General features: G+C 46.9%; 1 protein-coding gene across 1 annotated transcript in view; it reads left to right on the top strand.

Annotated features, from left to right (window-relative positions):
- Positions 1-20,184, top strand: part of LOC135375157 (EF-hand calcium-binding domain-containing protein 4B-like) — a 35,803-nt gene extending 15,619 nt beyond the window's left edge. Inside the window, exons 5-13 of the mRNA XM_064607883.1 lie at positions 3,862-3,966; positions 4,230-4,306; positions 6,945-7,092; positions 7,655-7,799; positions 9,459-9,543; positions 11,856-11,970; positions 15,548-15,649; positions 15,838-15,929; positions 19,984-20,184. Coding sequence (XP_064463953.1) covers positions 3,862-3,966; positions 4,230-4,306; positions 6,945-7,092; positions 7,655-7,799; positions 9,459-9,543; positions 11,856-11,970; positions 15,548-15,649; positions 15,838-15,929; positions 19,984-20,080 — 966 coding nt within the window. The 3' untranslated portion in view covers positions 20,081-20,184. The remainder of the gene's footprint in view (positions 1-3,861; positions 3,967-4,229; positions 4,307-6,944; positions 7,093-7,654; positions 7,800-9,458; positions 9,544-11,855; positions 11,971-15,547; positions 15,650-15,837; positions 15,930-19,983) is intronic.
- The last annotated feature ends 455 nt before the right edge of the window (positions 20,185-20,639 follow it).

Below are 20,639 nucleotides of genomic sequence, written 5' to 3'. Positions count from 1 at the left end.
GCAGTTGACAGGTCGGCTTGTGCATGCTGCCCCGTACGGGAGGACCTCGATATTCCCGCCGAAATCCATCTCGAGATTCACGTTCTCAAACGAAGAAGGAAAATAGAGAGAGAGAAAGATTATGCGTTTAATGGCACAAGGAAAATAAAGGAGAGAGAGATTATGGGTTTAATGGCACAAAGGCAACAGAGGCCATAGAGCGCCAAAACTACGGAGAATGCTCTGTTGCTTCGTAAGGCGATATGTCGTTTTTAAAAACGCGCCATCACTATTTAATTACTCAAATTCGCGGGTTTTCGATGTCTGTCCAAGTCGTTCTAGCGAACCAAGGCCACGTGTCAGCAACCGTTAGGTTTAGCAGTGCGGACACGATGGAGCAGCATGTTGGTTAGTTGTCGTCATTATTATGGTCCCGTCCAAGTTCGATGTCTGCACTCCTATGCCCGGGTTAATCTACGTTCGCCGTTGACAGTCCCCGCGCGGCGCCCATTTTGTGGTCAGATACAAGATTCATTTATAGTAGTCTATTTTGCAACGGAGATTTTGATCACTTTATTTTGTGGTACAGGTTGGGACAAAAGTTTACGGAACACGCGAGCGGCGTACTTTTTCTTCGGTGCGACACCCTAGCGGCCGACGGAAGCGGGTGAATTCACCGTTTCAGAGGTGTGGAAGGGTGCGCTGTTGAGACACAGCGGTAGTTCCGGTGTCGCTTTCGGTATGCCTAGAAGGGAAGCTACCGCTGTGTGTCGTTAACCGCACACCCTTCCACCCCTCTGAAACAGTGAACTCACCCGCTTCCGGCAGCCGCTAGGGTGTCGCACCGAAGAAAAAGTACGTCGCTCGAGTTTTCTGTCCCAACTTTTATCCCAACCTGTACAGCCCCTCGTACTGCTGACCGTTCCCAGCGGTGTGATAACTGTGCACCGTGCAACTTACACAAGCAGAGTACGTTCATCCAGTAATTTCGCGCTGACAAGGAAATGTCGGCCAGCGCGAGAACAGAACATAAGCAAGATCGCATGGCACCCGTGACGTGGGGACAGGACAAGATGGCGATTTCGCCACAAGTGACCGCTTGAGCGTGACTACAACATATTGGAAACGTGTGTCACCCCTGAGGTACCCGTGGATAACCTACAGTCAGTCATATTTAGCTCCTTCGCGCCAAATTGGCTAATTTCGACTGTCGTGGCGCCGAAGTTTGGGCCACGGCGACTCGGCAATTTTCTGGCTACTCTGCGGTACTCCTTGGTGATACATTTGAGAGTTCTGTGTATGCCGCAAAAAGGACAAGAGTAGAAGATAACGGGTTATAGTTTTGATCGTGGCGACACGTCTAATGTTCGAAGTACATACATTGCGTTCACTCTCAAATCTCTTGATGATCGGCCTTCTCTTACACGGTATGATGTCCTTTGGACTGTTTTGTTTCTGTGCTGGGGTTTCAGCGTTCGTTAAAAACACTTGGGTTCGGTGAAATTAATCCATCTATCCTGCGCTCCTCATGATCATGTGTCTCTTGCGGCGTAATTATACGAATTATAACAAAGTCTCTCATGGGTTAGGCTGGCTAGGTTTTATTCTCTGGTTATATAAAAATGAGACTATGTAGACACGACCCTGGTCATTTTTTTTCTCTCTCTGATATCGCGCGTGCTTCAAAAATCCGACCCGAATATTTTGCTGATTGGTCAATGTGTATCATATGTCTTCTAGCGCAACTGGCAGTTATCACCCCTCTTTACGGTGGTGAAAGAGCGGCCAAGAGAGGAAAGAGGGGTGATAACTGCCAGTTGCGCTAGAAGACATATACCATTGTGCAAATACCTTAGACGACCTCAGCTGATTCCATGTGGCATTTTGATATCATGCCTACGCACCACTGGATATACGATTGGCTCCTTCTACTACTTTCTCTTAGTCCCTCCATCCAGCTTGTTTTGTTCAGACATATGTCGGTACAGTTCCCCTAGAAGTCGGCCCAGGACGCACATTACCCCAAGGCGTCAGTCGTGACGTTGCCCACCTCTGTGGGGCCGACAACGGCGAGTCCTTTCACCATCACCACCACCATCGTCTGCTACTTTCTCTATGCGTTTTGGCGGCTTTTCAGGATTTTGACTTGTCAATCGTGCTTGCAGATTCCTGCGGGTGCTGGTCCCGATCTGCGATATTGTGCGGCTGGCAGATCGCACGCCGGTGTCACTTTTACAGCCACACGGAATGGAAAATATTTAATGATTGATTGATTGAAGATGGGTGTTCTTGCTTCGTTGCGTCGTAGTAGCGCCGTTGTGACGATCCGGTCTTTTCGAAATGGGCTTCACAAAGTCTTCATATTTTCGAAGATTAAAGCGACAGCGCGCACTGTTATTTCTGGAGCTCACGTCACCCCCGAGGGCCATAGACGTGTTCGCAGCGTTTCTCTATGCTGGGAAGGGAGACCCAAGGGTGCTTCACCCAAGTAGCGGAACTTTTGTAGAAGGGAGCATCACTCCAGGTAAAAGAAAGACGTGGCAATTAGAATGTTCTTGGAATGCAGTGTCTGGAGCACGTATGTTTTGGTTTGGCATATAGTAACTGGCCCTGACTGTGGCTTGGTGCAAGATATGTTGTAAACCCTGGAGGACGTTAAAGTAGCACAGAAGTCACTTTTAACACCCTGTTTTCTTCCTGTATAGCTCTTAAGTAGGCCAGTAGGACGCACCATGCGAAGTAATTCACACCACTGAGAGTTATAATTCTCGCAGAAACTGAATTTAAAATGCGCCGCAAAAAGCGACCGTGCGCAACGGTGGTGAAGAACAGTACCATCCTGCGATTTGCCTGGAACCTCGCGCTGATGCTATAAGGAGAACGCTCGCTGATTGGTCTAGAGAAATGTTTTCTGGTACTTCGCTGTCGTCTGCTACTCGGCTGTTCGGGGTTCTGAAAAAGCCTTTCTCCTGGCTCGGCAATGATTCGTCCGCTCCTTCTATCCCCAATTCTCCGGGAGAACTGGCAAAACTGGTTTACGGCGGCAAAGAGACAACGCGCTGACCCCAACTGACCAGCGAACCAGAACGAGTTCTCCTTATAACGTCATCGGTGACGTGGCATCATACCTCCTCATCCTCGTTATACCTGGAGTGGCGAGTTAAGGGTGAACGCGCGTAGCTACGTTTATGTGATTTTTTTTTTAACAAATTGCACACATCAAAACTTTTCGCGCTATTAGGTAAAATGACACACACTTTCATCAGACGTCTTAATCTGTTTTTTTTTTTTTTTGATTGCCCTCTGTACCACACACAGAGTGTAGAGGCAGCCGGCTAGTAAGTCAGGCAGAGTTGGTGTCAAGGCCCAGTTTAGACCTGAGAGCTGGCCGCCCTAGTCCCCTTCCACCAGCGCTGACGTACCCGGCGCCTTCGGAAACCAGTGAAACTGATTGATTGATTGATTATGTGTTTAATGGCACAAAGGCAACAAAGGCCATAGAGCGCCAAAACTATGCTGAGTGTGTCGGAGACGATTATGGGAAAGATGATGTGAGAGTGTGGTAGTGAAACTGAGAGAGAGATTATGAGAGAGAGTCACATCATCAGAGACTCATCAGGGACAGACTTTGGCGAGCACTTACAGCTGACGGCTGTGTTTCTTCTCGCCTCTCGATCGGATTTGAAAAAAAAAAAAGAAAGCACGAGTTGGCGGGTGGATGTAGATTGTAATTGAGCGCTGGCTGCGTGCAGGATGTGGGTCAAATATTTCCCACCCGCACGGGACACACCACGTAGACTGCCACACTACACCCTTTTGCTTTCTCACACAGTGCAAGATCACAAAGCTCTCACAGAATTTCATCGTTGCTGCAATTTTCAGGCCCATCTGGGAGGGAAGCCCGTTCTAATTGTTGGGAACAAATTTGGCAGCCGTGCCGCCGACGAAGCAGAAGTTAGTTGGTGTAATGGAGAAGTACTAGCTAAGGTAAGCACTCTAAGATATATTCCCCAACACGCAGTGTACTCGCAACTACCTCCTCAGAACATCAGTTTCTCTCTTGTACCTCCCATCTTGGAGAAGCATGTCCGCGCACACACTCGATAATCTTGTTTACCTTCGTTACTCGTTACCTGTTGGCGCGGACAACATAAAATTGTCCTGTGGTCATTTTGGAGGGTCGTCGAAGAATTTGAGAAAAGAGAACTGCTGTAACTCCAGAGCGGAAAAAGAAAACAGTTTTCTTGCAGGATTTGGGAGCAAACTTCTTCGAGGTTGATGCATGCGACGACAACCAGGTGCGGAAAGTAGTGCAGAACTGGACAAAGTAAGTTCTACCATTAGGAAGAAAAACTGACCCGCTCACGAACACCAAGCGTGACTTCGCTTTCTAAAGTCCGTGGAATGCACCGGCAGGCCTCCGCGTGCCCTTTGCGTCAGGCTTCACATTTTATGTTTACGGTGACGTCACGTCACGTCAACATTCATATGTCCTGATGCGCAACTGGAGCTGCCTTTTGAAAAAGCGTACCGCGCTTACCGAACGGAAGAATGAAGGTTTCGGAGGGAAGAGAGGGTAACCCTACACTCTTAAAAATGAACTTCACCACAACGTTCTCGCCCCCGATTTGTTGAAAACGAGAGGCGGAGCCTATTTTATGTCAATTATGTACGGCACAAAATAGGCTCCGCCTCTCGTTTTCAACCAATCAGGGACGAGAACGTTGTCATTCGGGATGATGGTTGGCTAGGAGCGTGCTATGTGGTGAAGTTACATTTTTAAGAGTGTAGTTGTAGCAATGATAGAAAGGGTGGTGTCATCTGTTTTCACCTTATGGTGGTCAAATCTCGTACGTCTGTGTGTAAGAAGGGAGGCAGATTGACAATCGAGTAATCATATATCACGCAAGTAGCGCCAACTGGATGGGGCGTTGTTGAGTCCAACAGATTCCGTGCGGAACTGAGCCGTGCTCTGCGCCGGGAAGGAGTAGTAGGCCTGCTGCTATTGGCCAACCTCTCCTCAAGCCCCATAAACGAACAAAGAAGGACAATGGTGGTACTTTCGCCCAGTGCAGTAATGGAAGTAATGACTTAGTTACAAGTAACTAGTTACTAGTATCGGGATCTAGCTGCTGTAACTCAGTGACTCAGCTACTGTAATACGTGAAGCGTAAAATATTTTATTTCAACCACTTCACAGCTTTTTGTGTTGACGGGATGGTTCAACATACTGTCGGAGACAATACAAGACGATCGGGGAGGAACGATCTGCCCACGTGGTGCTGTCAGCTAAGATGATGATGATGACAATGACTCCTTTCAGCTCCAGGATTCCTTCAATGATGAGGCACTGGAGAGAGAGAGAGACAGATTATGGGTTTAATGGCAACTGGAGAAGTGGATACAGAGCAACCGTAGCCCTGTGTTGTCTCTAAATGATTTTCAAGTTTAAGGAAGTTATCCGTGTTGGAAAACACGGAGATTCCATCAAGTGCACCTGTTGTCTTCAGTGGTTGGCAGGGAGGGGCATCTTTGAACTCAAGCCTTGGGAAAATTAGTGAGAGAGAGAGATTATGGGTTTAATGGCAAAAAGGCAGCAAAGGCCATAGAGCGCCAAAACTATGGTGGGTGTGTTGTGGTGTGAGATGATTATGGGAGAGATGATGTGAGAGAGAGTGTGTGTGGTAGTTAAAAGCTATCTACAGGTATGAGCGATGAGATGGACCAGGATAGGAGAGAGAGGAGAGTGACGATAACAAGTGAGTATGGCAGTTAAAAGCTATCTAAACGTGGGAGCGATGAGGTGATCCAGGATGAGATATTTACATGAGGAGTTCGGTGATATTGGATAAAAGCGGAGCAATGCTTCACATCAACATCTGACTTAGTAGCCCACAGATGGTCAAAAATTGGATGACATTATCAAACGGCACAAGAGGAGTGTCACCCAGTATAGAAGGGCTGGGTGGAGTGGGACATGGTATCTGTAGAATGCGGTGAAATACTGTTGGCGTTGGTGGCTGAAGTGTGGGCAGGATGCCAGTAGGTGCAAGACGGTCAGCTGTCACCGCAGTGCGCGCAAGCTGGCGGATCCTGACCTCTGAGTAGGTGGTGATGCGTGAGCCATGTGTGCCCAATCCTCAAGGTCGCGTAAAGAACTTCGGAGGATCTGTTGATGTGTTCAGTCCGATGCGGGGGGAAAACGTGTGGCTGTGTGACGTGTAGTTTGTGACACTGGCAGGATGTCTTGGTAGGGTAGTCCTAGAGCTGAGTCCTCTTGTGCCAACGCTCGCCGAGCCTCACGGTCGGCTCGTTCAATCCCCGGGATCCCAGTGTGGCTGGGACAGACAGCAGAGACAGATTGAAAGGCCTCGGGAACAAAGTTGAGTCGCAAGCGCCCGTAATCGCTTGACGAGGTGATTCTTGCTGTCATAGCATGAAAGCAGCGCACGCACAGAGCTTAGCGAATCGGAGTAAATAACTGAATTTTGAAGATCGTTTTGTTGAATGTGCCGCATAGCCAAGAGAATCGCGTAAAGCTCTGCGGTGAAAACTGTGGCATAATAGAATCACCTTCAAGGGCAACGGCCGCCACACCATTGCTTACTTTGGTCCCATCAGTGTAGATTGCATGGTGGTTCCCGAAGGAATTCCTGGAGAATGACATTGTGTGCAGTGGATTGTTTGTCAAACTGTGATAGAACTGTCAATTAGTGATAGAACCTTCGAAAAACAATAGTTGTGGAAATGAAAACTCGTTCAGATGATGCATAAGATTCCTGGGTATTATATGAACGAATTGTATCGCATGAGCTGAATTGCACGACATTCTTATGTTAAGAATGCCATGCGTTTTTGAGAATAAAGTACTGTTTGCCTGTGCCCATACGGTTGTCCGTCCGCGCTTGTACCAGTGGCGTATTCGATGCACTTTCACGTTTATACGCAGTTACCTTGCTTTACAGTAAAGTACTGAGTGTTCTGTGCACGCGTGAGAGACCATTGAAGGCAGCCATAGATGAAGAGAGACCATTGAAGAAGACAGCCGTAGATGAAGCGAGACCATTAAAGACAAGCGTGGATGAAGACCGGCCTCTTCAAAAACGTTCTGATGTGAGTTTTATGCGAATAGGTGAAATATTGTGTTGGAGACACGTATATGAATACGAAGCCTGCATTCCGGTCAGGGAAGCAGTGAAAGAAGGAAGTCACTAAAAAGGTTAGCCAGCTGTAGGACTTGAACCCACGTCTTCTGGATTGCCAGTCTAGGGTTCTAGCAATTGAGCTAAGCTATAACAGCGTCTTCCAAGGGTGCGTCATTTGGAGGGACAAACACATCTCACTCACTCAGTTATTCCACTTTCACTCTTACATGTTTTCTCACTCACACGCACACATTCATAGGATTGATTGATTGATTGATTATTCATAGGACGGGGTGACTTCCTTCTTTCATTGTTCTTATGTATCTATAACATATCATCTATAACATATATTAGAGAACCTGCAAGTACCTGCAAGTACCTATATCAGTACATGCAAGTGCGGTGTTGGATATCACTAGACATACGGATTCGGGAAAGTATAGGGACAGTCTAGTTGCGCCTCTGCTAGCCCGAGTGCAACCGCTGTGTCTTTCGGTATCTCAATCAATATTTGTATTTCATTGTTACAGATTCCATCATCAATACCTTCAGTAACAAGAGATGGTCACCACAGGCACTTCAAGGTCATCTTGGTTGGAAACAGCAAAGTGGGCAAGACATCTTTCGTTATGAGGCTGGTCACGGGGAAATTTCAAGAGACCCAGAGTACAAAACGTGTGTAGTGCAAATGTCTTAAGAGAATATCACAGGTGATCACAGTGGCTGTATTTATGCGGTGACTGAAACTCGACTAGCGTAATAAGTTGGCCAAGCAGCGAATTTGCCAAGGTGTTACAGAGGATCTGCGTTCTGAGTGGCGTACCTTGTCAGAAAATCTACCAGCTTGAGGAATCTAATTGAACAGCTAACGAAATTATAACATTAATCAATCATAAAACTGATAATATGTAATAAATCAACGATATTAATAAGCTTTTGCGAAACTAAGTATGGAATATGCGTACGCTGTTTGTGGGCACCAAGTATTATTATTATTATAAACTATTATACGTATATCCCTCTACGGAAGAATCCCACCTGGTAGGATGCAACAGAAAACTACTTCACAGAGGGCACTCAATGCCCTCTTTCCACCAAGGTTTCGAAGAACAACAAGTTATACACAGGTTATATCATCCCGGAGTATACCCATGTCATAGTATTTCGTTTAACTGTACTTTTTCCAGAGAGTTTTTGTAACAAAGTCCAAAGTAATTTGTTCTTAATAATCGGAGAAACCGAAGGAAGTAAAATGACGAACCAGTACTTTCCAGAACGATGTCAGCAAATATTCTCCTGAAGGCATCCCAAGACTTCGCCCCTATCTCCCAATCCTTCCTGTCGTCCCCCTGTCCATCTATACAGATCTGTACGTCTCTGATAGCCTCATAGTTCAAACAAATAGACGTGAGACGTGAGTGCGGGTAAGCAAATTCGCACCCGCACCACACCCCCGGCGCATGATGCGGGTATGCTAGCACACTTCCGATGCCTGTGCTGGTACTCCAGCATTCTACCCGTGTCATGCAGCGCCACTCGCTGATAGCAAAACTACGAAGTGAATCAGAAAACGCAACTGTATTGTCCGGAATGATGGTTACGCTATCATGGGGCGAATTTTTGTAGAGCCGGCGTGACAAAAGGCAAAGCAAAGGCAAAATGGCAAGGGCAACCTGAATGTGATATTTCGAGCTGACCGACCCGTCTGTTGCCGGATAGAGTTGAGTTGAAAGGAAGGAGTGGAATTCCTGCGCCACAGGCGACCTAGTGGAAGGTCAAACGGCAGTGGGATATGCGAAAAAAAAAAAGTTCTTTCTTAGGCACTTTCCTGATGAAGCCCAGGGAACATGCGAACATTTATTCGCAAGTTCGGGTAATTCGGGTGTACCCGCACTACCTGCGGACACGTTGTGGGTACACCCGCCATTTTACCCGTAACACGTCGTGACGTTTATACCCACCCATTTATACCCACAAATCGCGAAACTGCGCGGGTATCTGCGGGTAACCGTGGGTACACCCGCTACCTGCACTCACTTCTACTGATTACTTATTTATTAATTTATATGATACTGCAGACCCCTTGGGGCCCTAGCAGGAGTGAATTTACAGTACACGTAAGACAGTCACCAAAGGTTAGATTTATTGACCACAAAATAGCTAACGAAGGCCGAGGATGCTAATGAGACGAGGATCATACTGCAGTCAAGTATTGATTTATACGATTACTTCTCGTGTTAATTGTAATGGATCATACGTATTTTCGCAGTAACCTGCTAAATTGTCTCTCCCCATGTTTCGTATTGACTTCCCATTCCTCTGTTTGTTCCGCAGCAAAATTTGACATCGTGCGGCACGACATTGATGTCGAAGGCCACACAGTAAAACTGCAAATCTGGGATACTGCAGCACAGGAAAGGTAAATTTCACGAGTGATTATCCGGTACATAGATGCTGTGAGATTTACGAGTTTTATAGTTGTGTTGCTTGTAGGGAATTGATTGATTGATTGATTGATGTGTTTAATGGCACAAAGGCAACAAAGGCCATAGAGCGCCAAAACCATGGTGAGCGTGTCGGAGATGATTATGGGAAAGATGATGTGAGAGAGAGTGTGTGGTAGTTTGCCATTAAAACCATAATCTCTCTCTCTCGCTTGTAGGGAATACGAATAGTAATTCGTACATGTTTGTCGCTACGTGTATTTACCAGCACTCTTTTGGCTGTCGTGGTATGAGGAAATCTTATTGCATAGTGAATAAAACGCAGCATTATGTTATCGAATTAGCATACGTGCACAGTCATCATCATCATCGGACACGCGCGTGCACACACACACACAAAAATAGAAAAAGAAAGTACATTATGTATTGTTTGAGGTGTATTACATATCACTACTTACACGATCTTATTTCAGAACTTATACGAGCATGCAATTCAGTCAGGCAGTGCAGATTTTCACAAGCTTGCAATATTGGAACGTTACATCAATGCGCCCAGAAGATCATAAGAACCACATGCATTTTTTATCAATCTCGTCCACATAGGGCCTTCCAAAAAAATTTCAGGTTAAGACGTCTGATGAAAGTGTGTGTGTGTGTGTCAGTGTGTGTGCGTCCGCGCCTTCACCCTTAACTTGCCACTCCGGGTATTATCAGGAGGTGAAGGCATGATGCCACGTCACCGATGACGTTATAAGGAGAACTCATTCTGGTTCGCCGGTCAGTGGGGGCCAGCGTCTCGTCCTTTGCCGCCGTAAACCAGTTTTGCCAGTTCTCCCGGAGAATTGGGGATAGAAGGAGCGGCCGAATCATTATCGAGCCAGGAGAAAGGCTTTTTCAGAACCCCGAACAGCCGAGTAGCAGACGACACAGGAGTAGCAGACAACATTTCTCTAGACCAATCAGCGAGCGTTCTCCTTATAGCGTCAGCGCCAGGTTCCAGGCAGATCGCAGGCTGGTACTGTTCTTCACCGCCGTTGCGCACGGTCGCTTTTTGCGGCGTACTTTAAATTCAATTTCTGCGATAATTATGACTCTGTGGTTTGAATTACTTCGCATGGTGCATCTTACTGGCCTACTTAACAGTTTTATAGGAGGAAAACAGGGTGTTAAAAATGACTACTGTGCTACTTTAATAACCTTGTCAGTCACCTCTGGCACTCCACAAAATTCCTCTCCTATACCAAATTTTTGTCCTATCATCTTGCTTCATGCGCTAGGAGCCAGTCATGACTGCACCGCTGAAAGGGGCAGCGATGTGCCCCATATAGTTGAGCAAACGACCACAGCAGGGGACCTTGTATCGCTACCCTGGGGGGGTTACGAATATATTTTAATATATTGTGTATGTAAAATGGTGCGATGGTCCCTCCCGCCGGCGACCGATTGGGACGCGTATTTGAAAGGAGACCCACAGCGTGCGCGCGCCTCTGTTGTGCCGCACACTTTTCAGACATCCTCATCTCTTTGAAAGAGCGTGTAGGAGAAGGAGCGATGGAGGTTGATTCACCACGTGATTCGTGACGTAGACCGAACCTGAGAAGAGAGAAGAAACAAGAAAAGGGGGCACGGGGCGCAGCCGACGTCACGCGAGAGGATCGGGTAGTCCGTTCGTGGCTGCTTTCGGCGAGTGTTTTCTAAACATGGTTACATGGCTACAATACATAACATGCAACAAAAATATTTTCCTTTGTGGCTTCTGATGGACACTTTGACGAACGACACAGGGTTTCGGGTCGGATTAAGGGTCATGCTCCTTTGCTCAAATGTTCCTTTGATATGCCTTTAAGGTTAAATGTTATGCGCTCCTTTGCTCAAATGTTCGCTTACTGTACTTTCACCTATCTAACATTGTACTGTTTGGGACATGATTGTCTAAAATCCCGTGGCCGAGCAGTCCCCTACCGGCCATGTCACGTTACCAATACAGTCTCTGAGGCAAGGCCACGCAGTGCCACCTGCCGGGAGAGAGTGAGAGAGAGAGATTATGCGTTTAATGGCACAAAGGCAACAAAGGCCATAGAGCGAGTAGAGTACCATCGCATACTCTGCGTCGTCTGCTAGGAAGAGCAGTTTAGCGCGACCTCCCCTATGTGAGGGTATTGGTTCCTTCGTGCGCGACATCGCCGATAGGGGACTGCTCGGCCACGGGCTGGAGGTTTTAGACAACCGTGTCCCAAATAGTACATATCTTGAGAGTTTGCATCCCAATGGCTATTCGTCAATGCAGGTTTCAAACTATGCCCGAGCAGTACTACAGACGAGCGGAAGGAGCCATTGTCATGTACGACATCACCTGCAAGGAAAGCTACGTCGATGCCTCCAAGTGGGCTGCGGAGATCAAGGCACGTCGACATCATTTTTATTTCCGATCATTGTGTTTCCGATTATTCCCCTATGGGGCAAAAAAAGAAGAAAAAGAAACGAGAATGTGATGTTGATGACCCCAGACAGAACATAGCATCAGCCTGTCCTCGCAACCGCTAGGTTTCGCAAGCTGCAGCACCAGTACGCGCATTAGACCAGTGGGCGGTAAAGTCCCTCGATCGCTCTTTGAGAAGTAGCGACAACCCTTGCGGCGCCGACAGGGAGCGTTCGTTGGTCGAAGGTGCTCACGTGGTAGTTTTGCGCCACTTCCGCCGTGTCGCTCTGCTTCGGTCCGCCATGATCTTCCCAAGTTCGCTCCTTGCTCAGTTCGTGCGTTCGTGCTCTTTGCGCGTAGTTTTTGAAGGCCGAACTATCGCGTTGAATCGCCTATCATAACCGACTGAAAATGACTGGCTGCTGTGCCTTCGGGTGCAATAGTCGTCCTGAAACAGGACAGGCAATGTTTGCCGTTCCAATGGGGAAAAGCAGTAAAGAAGTAGCAAGGCGGAAGGGTGGCTGCACAAGATTGGAGGAAAAAACTTCAAGCCAACGAAAAGCACAAGTGTCATAGTCTTCGTCCTTGTGACCCAAGCCGCCGTCTCTACTTCTCTGCTGACGTTCCCCACGTGTTAAAGAATTCGAGAAACCATTTATCACACGGCCAACAGATATATACAGGGTGTCCCAGAAAACGTGTCATTGAATTATGATAAAAAAAACTACACCACCTAGAGTCATGCGGTCAACAGCATTTGTTCTTATTAGGTTTTTGTCACCTACTAATGTGAATGTCATGTACTCCAAGTTTAATTATGTAAATATTTGTGAACTGAACTCGGAAATTTGCCAGGTAAAGGTGACTTTTTTACCTCACCAATATGAAGAGCGTGCCAAATTCACTCAAAATCATGATAATTCACAGTGATATTCACGAGCTATCGCATCGGAAAAAATAGCCGAATATCATGCTTTTCGGAGCACCGGACCATAGCGCGCGATGACTTTTTGAGCGCAATCGCTCTGAGTGCGACGAAAGGAGGTTCCGAAGCCAGCCCACAGAGTGATAGTAGAAAAAGTAACAGTTCCTAAAATTGGGAGAGGGAAAGCATTATCCCAGCGAAAGTCGGACGTGATAAGCCGTGCCTGTTAATTTGACTAAATTAGACACGCTCTTCACATTGGTGGGGTAAAAAAGTGACCTTTACTAGGCAAATTTCCGACTTAAGCTCGCAAAAATTTACATAATTAAACTAACGTTACACGACATTCACATGAGGAGGTGGCAAAAACGTAATAAGAACTCCTATAGATGGTTAAGATTACCTATGAAGACAACCCGATTGTGACAACCTGACAAGAACAACCTGACATGACAACACGCGCTGAAAAAAAGACCCTTTTCAGGGCCGTTCCAATTAGTCAGCATGAGGCTTGCAGCTGTGTTAGCAGGAAATCCAAATTGTGTGTTTTTTCCCTTATACTTGAGGGTGGGAAAATTATAGTAGCCAGGCCTAGGGACATTAGTGGGAAAAATTACGGTAAACCGGGGCATTACTTGGAACAGCTACCTCCTTACAAGACGCTGTGCAGAAAATGAAATAAGTTTGGTGTAGTTGAGGTTGAAGTTTGTTTGATTCTGGAAAAAAAAAAGAAACGAACGAAAAGGCTAAGTTGCAATTCCCTAACAGATGCATTACAGAGAGTCACTATCGGTCATGCTTGTGCAGATATTTTGTCTTTTTATCTTCCTAACAAGCAAACGGAGTCGTGCAGGACTGGCAAACAGCACTTCCGAGAAATAGATGAGAAGTCTTCCTTCGAAGACGTTTTCGTTGGGTTTTCATTCAAGCGTTTCACTGCACAGCCAAATGGTTCTTCGTGATGCTGTAACACTAAGCGGCATGCTCCTACTTCTGATTTGGGAGTTCAAAAACAAGTCAAGGACGTTTAGCATTCAAAACGCACGCACATACACAAAATTTCGGTCTGCTGAAGTGAAATTAGCAGGCGGCTAGCAAGACAATGTATCAGCGAACCGAACCGGCGTCGATACCTGGGAAGAACATGGCGGGCGGAGGAGTGAAAGGGAGAAAAATAAAGAGGGCGAGGGAAGGGTTGTCGCTACTTCCCAAAGAGCGATCGAGGGACTTTAGTGGGCGGATCCCAGGGGTCCCAGAGACCCTCCGCGCTTTCCCGGCACACACTTTCCCGACAAAACCGGGAGCTGGTTTTCGCGCAGTGATGCGACAATTGCAAAAGTAACGCAACCGCTATGACGTATATTCACGGACACCGTTGCTTAGGGTTGTGTTCGTTTATTGGACTGGGGCAACTCGAGATCCAACTCTGTGGCCGAAAATACAACGGCGACACAAGCAGCACGCCAATACTGGACCCATGTGGGATGCCAGGATTACCAATATTGGTCCAATATGGGGAGTACAACCAGGGTCTATATTGGTTTTTATGATTTTTATGATTTCTATATGATTTTTAAGGGAAACACTGTGGGACTGGATTCCTGAAGCAAATGTCCCTCCTGAATCGGTTCGTGAATCGCTTCATATTTATACGGTTGACAACGAAATTTGGTCGAGGCAGACCACACTTAGGGACGACACAAACATGTAAGCCTCATACGCCCGGAATCATCGAAATGCAACAACTCATATTTATTTTGGTACAGTTCCAGTTCAGTAAAAAATGAGTTTGAATGAAAATGAATTTGTTAGCAGTTTTCGGTTTGGGTTCAGCTACGGTTCCGATCCCCAGAGCAACACATTGTTGCACCCTTCCATATCCGGTTGGTCGTTGTGACAGTTCTGCGCATGTAGTTCTCCACCGTATAGTTCTCCGGCATCGCTACACAATTTCACTGTGAGGCACTGGGTGTGACCACGGACATCTTTTTGCAAGATGAGGGAATTAATGCCCTCATCTTGCGAGAAGATGCCCGTGATCATACCTTTCCTGTCTGAGTCATTTTCGCCCATATCCAACTCGCCGAAAAGCTCTTGTATCCTTTCCCAGCTCGCCGAAGGTGATTGACCTTTAGGCGAACTGGGTTGAAGCTTCCCTGGATCCACTCCTACAACCATTCTTACTAACCTAACGGACCGTTTCCATGTGCGTGTCGCCCCTGGCGTCGGAATGCAAAACATCGTATTTTAATCGCAAATGACTGAGGGGCGCGTTTCGAACTGGCACGTCGCGTGCTGAAGTGGCGAGAGAACACTGTAAAAAGAACACGGGAAGAGTGAAAGGCGTATTGTCCTGATTATATATAGCTGGATTTAAGCTAGATTGTGCAGCTAGCCAGGGTTCGGTGTTGCGCCGTCTACTCCCTAGGCCGTAGCTCCTGCAATCCCTCGTACTAGTAGTATGTGCGTATGCACAGTCAGCTGCACCTGCAGGCTGCTGCCATGTCATTTTGCCGTATGTCATCGGTGTGGAGGCTGCACGGACGTTTGAGGCCGACACTTGACGCTTTGTACTGGTAATCAGGACAATACGCCTTTACCTGTAGCGAGTGACCAGAGTTCCTTTATTTTGTAGAAAAGATCCTCCGTACAACCGGTACTGGTAGTGGTAGGCAGCAAAGAGGACCTGACGGGATCACGTGAAGTGAAAGCGAAAGAAGGAGAGAAGCTTGCCCACGTAAGTGTTTAATCTGGCCCTCATGATTTGTTGTTTTTGAATAAGCCTATCATTTACTGCAAGTACTGAGGGTACGTATTACGACAACTTCACACGATATATCATTATAATTATATATATTATTATTATTATTATATATTATAATCATTTAGATGATGATGATGATGACGATGACAAATCTGTTTCAGACTTTGTCCTCTCCAACAATGACGGTGGCATTCTTCGAGGTCAGCGCCAAAACGGGATTCACCGTTCTCAGGGCTGTAACACACTTGGCACTGTAAGCCACATTGTGATTTAAATGCGTGCTAGAGCAGGTCAAGCTTCCTAGCGGGGATATGCTGAGTTACAACATTTTTGTAGCATTGCTTTCCTCTGAATATAAACTAACCGCAACGAGGCATGTCCCGCGATGAGAATACGGTTTCACTCGTAGAGTTATACCCATGTTACACGGGCAGTCTTTGACATAACCGTTGAAACCAACTGCCTTGAAAAATGAGCGTAGCGCCGGCTGGCATGTAATCTGTCAACTTCTAAACTGGCATTGAATATAATCCTGCTTGACAGGTTGACACGTTATAGAGGTTGACATATATACATGTTAACACGTTATACTTATACTTTGTTGGCGCTACGCGCGTTTTTCAAGGCAGCTGGTTTCAACAGTCGTCGAATTAGACTGCCCGTCTAACAGGAGTATTAGTGGAGCTCGTTCGCATGGGCGTACCGGGAGGGGGCCGTGCCCCCACTGGAACTCCAAGGTCGCTTGTGAAAATAGTGCACTCTTCAGTCGCAGGTGTCATAATAGGAACCTCTGAACATCCACACAGTGCGCAACGTCCGCCGGTGGGGTTTTGCACTTTTGCCCCCAACCTCTTCCTGGAAAAACTCCTGGGAACGCCCATGCTCGTCGGCGATACTCGGCGAATTCCTCACATGATTGGAAAGCGGACATGGGTCGAGGCAAACAGCGCCTGTGTCGTGAGGTTAAAATGGAACCGGAGACCTAGACTAATGGGAATTGATTATCTGAGGCCGGAACACATAGAAGGGACAAATACATACAAAGCCTCAAGTGCCTAAGAGGCATGTTAGCTTAGCTCTGGCTTAGCTTAGATGTGGGTACGAGTCCTACAGCTGGCTTCAGTGACTTCCTTCTTTCTCATTTCTCTTCTGTCATTTCTCATTATCTATAGACTAATACTATTGAATGACAAGGCCCAGACAACACAATAGAGACGACAGCACAACGGCTTTCGAGCAGACCGTGGTCCTTGGCACATATAGAGGACGAATTCAAAGAGAGATTCTAGAAGCTTATCACCTAGGCGAACATGGGTGCCAATAAGTGTATTCGCGCTCCCCCTATCACTATCACTATCACAGAAGAGGAGATAAGGCATCCTCATACTATAGTATGAGGATACCTTACCTTGTATACAGGGGAAACCAGCGCCAAGAGACCAAAAACCCTGAAGTATATGTACCAACTCAATGTACAGTGGCGGATTGGCGCCAGTAGGCCCTTCTTGTGAAACAAATAATTCGAAGTTTCGTGTTGTGTTATCGTCTCTATTTTTCGTATTGTCCTGGCGCCGTTATCCAGTAGTTCGCAATGTACAACTATACCCCAGGTGTCTACGTTGATTAATCTAGACCAGTGCTTCTCAATCGGAGTTCCGCGAGCATTGTCCTGGGGTTCTGCAAACGTTATAAGGACCGACAGTTGAGAGGTTTAGTGCATCGTACGCTATCACCATTGCGCACGTAGGGGATAGCGTAGTGGTTCTGCGCAGTGCAGGAAGCTCTCCTTTGTTTCGCGCGTGCGTAGAATCACCAACGCAATCCCTTGTGTATGCAAAGGCGATGACGCACGATCCACTAAAGCTCACTACCCGCTCATACCCGCTTGCGAATTGTTGGTACAGGCAATGCGCAAACAGGCTACAACACCACCATGGGCCTGTTTCACGACGTTTGGGGGCACTCCGAACCGTACTCTGCAGCGCCATTTGTGGTCGTGTAGCCGGACGTTTTTCCGTACATAGTCATGTATCACCTATATGGCGGCTCTGAAAAATCATGGCGCAAGGATGTCCACAAAACAGAGATTATGCGTTTAATGGCACAAAGGCAACAAAGGCCATAGAGCGCCAAAACTATGGTGATTGATTGATTGATTATGTGTCTAATGTGTGTGGCACAAAGGCAGGCCAAAACTATGGTGAGTGTGTGGGAGATGGTTATGGGAGAGATGTGAGAAAGAGTGTGGTAGTTAAAAGCTATCTACAGCTATGAGCGATGAGATGGTCCAGGATAAGAGAAAGAGAGATAGGATGATGACGATAACAAGTGAGTGTGGCAGTTAAAAGCTATCTACAAGTGTGAGCGATGAAGTGATCCAGAATGAGAGGTTTACATGAGGAGTTGGGTGATAAAGGCTAAAACCGGAGCAATGCTGAACATCTACATCCGACTAAGTAACCCACACATGCTCAAAAAGTGGATGACATTATCAAACGGCACAAGAGGAGTGTCAACCAGTCCACAAAAGATTGATTGATTGATTATGTGTTTAATGGCACAAAGGCAACAAAGGCCATAGAGCGCCAAAACTATGGTGAGTGTGTCGGAGATGATTATAGTCCACAAAAGAGATGACGTTCCTAGTATGGCAGTAAGGCAGGGAACACGGGGGACTCGATCGTGTAGTAAGGGCGCTCGACACTACAGGGCATTTGGCGCTGCGGTCGCCCGACTGGCCCCATGCCAGCGCACGCACAAAAACGCTCGGCAGCAGATAACAAGGTCTGCACCTTCTCATTCTTTTTAGGAGCCGATGGTGAGATTTCTACAACGGGTGCTGCACTGTGTCTACACCGACACGAGTGCAGCACATTTCTTTCGAAAAGGGTGCACCGATATGGTATTCTACCAAAATGTTGTTTCTCTATCTGATGCAGAAGTATCACAATGTCTGCACTCATAAAAATGAACTTCACCGCATAGCACGCTCTAAGCCAGCCATCACATCGAATGATATCGTTATCTGCCCTTATTTGTTGAAAACTGGAGGCGTACGCCTTTTCTGTGACACTTATGCTGTTCATAATTGTCACAAAAAAAGGCGTACGCCTTCCGTGTTCAAGAAATCCAGGCAGATAACGATATCATTCGAGATTATGGTTGGCTAGGAGCGTGCTACGGGGAGTGCGGTGCATGACGTCAGAGGGTGCGCTATATGCTGCCAGTCTGGCAACACAGGCCCTCCAAAGTCGATTTCGTTCTCAGCACCACAGCTGTTGGCAGTCGTCCAACCTGGGGCGAAGAGCGGAAGGTACGTGCGGTGTTGCTAAGAGACGGACATCAAAGCTCTTGCTGACGTCACCTACTCTTGGGTGATACGAAACTGCGAAGCTTTGCGACTTTTTCGAAAATTCGTGGGAACACGTAATTTTCACAGACGTCCCTTATATTTTTGCGTACTGAGTCACTTAGGGAGGTTCTAATTAAAATAAATTCACTCCGTCGTGGCACTTTAAAGGCAAGACGTACTGCTTGCGACATACTTGTCTGAAACTTTCAGCCCGTGGCTCAGCTGTCCCTCATCGTCGGTGTAGCGCGCAAAGTAGTTGTACCATTATCGCCTTTGGGGTGGGGGGGGGGGGGCGTGTTCCACACAACGCCACCAATCGGGAGATATCATCCGTATACTTGAGCGTCATCTGCTAGCATTCTTTCCTTCATGCTAGCAGACCATGCGTCCAAGTTTCACAAATGATCTCTCAAGATTGGTCGCGGTACAGCTCTCTCGCGCGCGACACCGCCGAGAGGGGACGGCTGGGTCACGGGCTGGAGATGTCGCAAGCTATACACAGGGCAAGCTACCCATCTCCAGAATAGAGAAACACGAGGCTGATTTCACTTAGGCTGATTTTATAGCTACACTCTTAAAAATGAACTTCACCGCATAACACGCTCTTAGCCAACCATCATCTCGAATGATATCGTTATCTGCCTGTTGAAAACGTTGTTGAAAACGGGAAGCGTACGCCTTTTTTGTGACACTTATGCTGTTCATAATTGTAACAAAAAACCGGCGTACGGCAACTGAAGGCGTACGCCTTCAGTTTTCAACAAACCAGGGAAGATAACAATACCATTCGAGATGGTGGTTGGCTAAGAGCGGGCTATGCGGTGAAGTTTTCAAGAGTACACTGTGCCAGGAACGTAGCTGTATGACACGTCACGCTTTCTAGCAAGGTTACCTGGCAACGTAGCCATTAACAATCAACTAACTAACATCCCCCTTTTCTCTCTTGGGCCCACAGGCAAATGCTGCGTGCTGAGGACAGCGATGTTCACGATGTCTTTCAGCTTCAGAGCCAGGCCGGACAGCCACGGAAACGCAAATGCTGTTCCAAATGATAGGCCGTATTACCACGCTTCTCACACCATGCGCAAGCACAAATGCTCCATGTACACTATTGCGAACGAGTCGCAACAATCGAAATAAATTCGAAATATTTTAATGAGTGTGGTCTATGCGTTTATGCGACCGTTTTTAACGAATTGCGTGTTGGCTGTGGTGGCACACCGCTCAAGTTGGTCGATTGGCATCAGCGACAAGAAGTGCCAGATCCAGACATCCATTTCTCTCCCTTTTATTTTTTCAAGATCCAGGTTATTTCTTCTTCGTCGTGTGTATTGCAACGTTTACGCTGAATATTACGCTAACTCACCCGTAGATGATGTGGTGACCCTGTACTAGTGCTGGACTACATAAGTTACGAGGAACCTTGAACTGTAAAAAGTTACTGCTTTTGGTTATTTAACAAGCACATGCAGAAGGTGTCGCATCACGACCACACCACACCGTTTCACACCGTTTCGTAGAGCCCCGTTCCTCGAATTTTGTCGCGACGCTGTGTGATACGTTTAACCTTACGTGACGTAACACCAAAGAACTCACGGTGTGCATGCACAA

Source organism: Ornithodoros turicata, unplaced genomic scaffold (assembly GCF_037126465.1).
Source record: "Ornithodoros turicata isolate Travis unplaced genomic scaffold, ASM3712646v1 ctg00000829.1, whole genome shotgun sequence".
NCBI classification, from domain to species: domain Eukaryota; kingdom Metazoa; phylum Arthropoda; class Arachnida; order Ixodida; family Argasidae; genus Ornithodoros; species Ornithodoros turicata.
The sequence above is the reverse complement of the archived record's forward strand: the minus strand, read 5'-3'. Positions and strand labels throughout refer to the sequence as shown.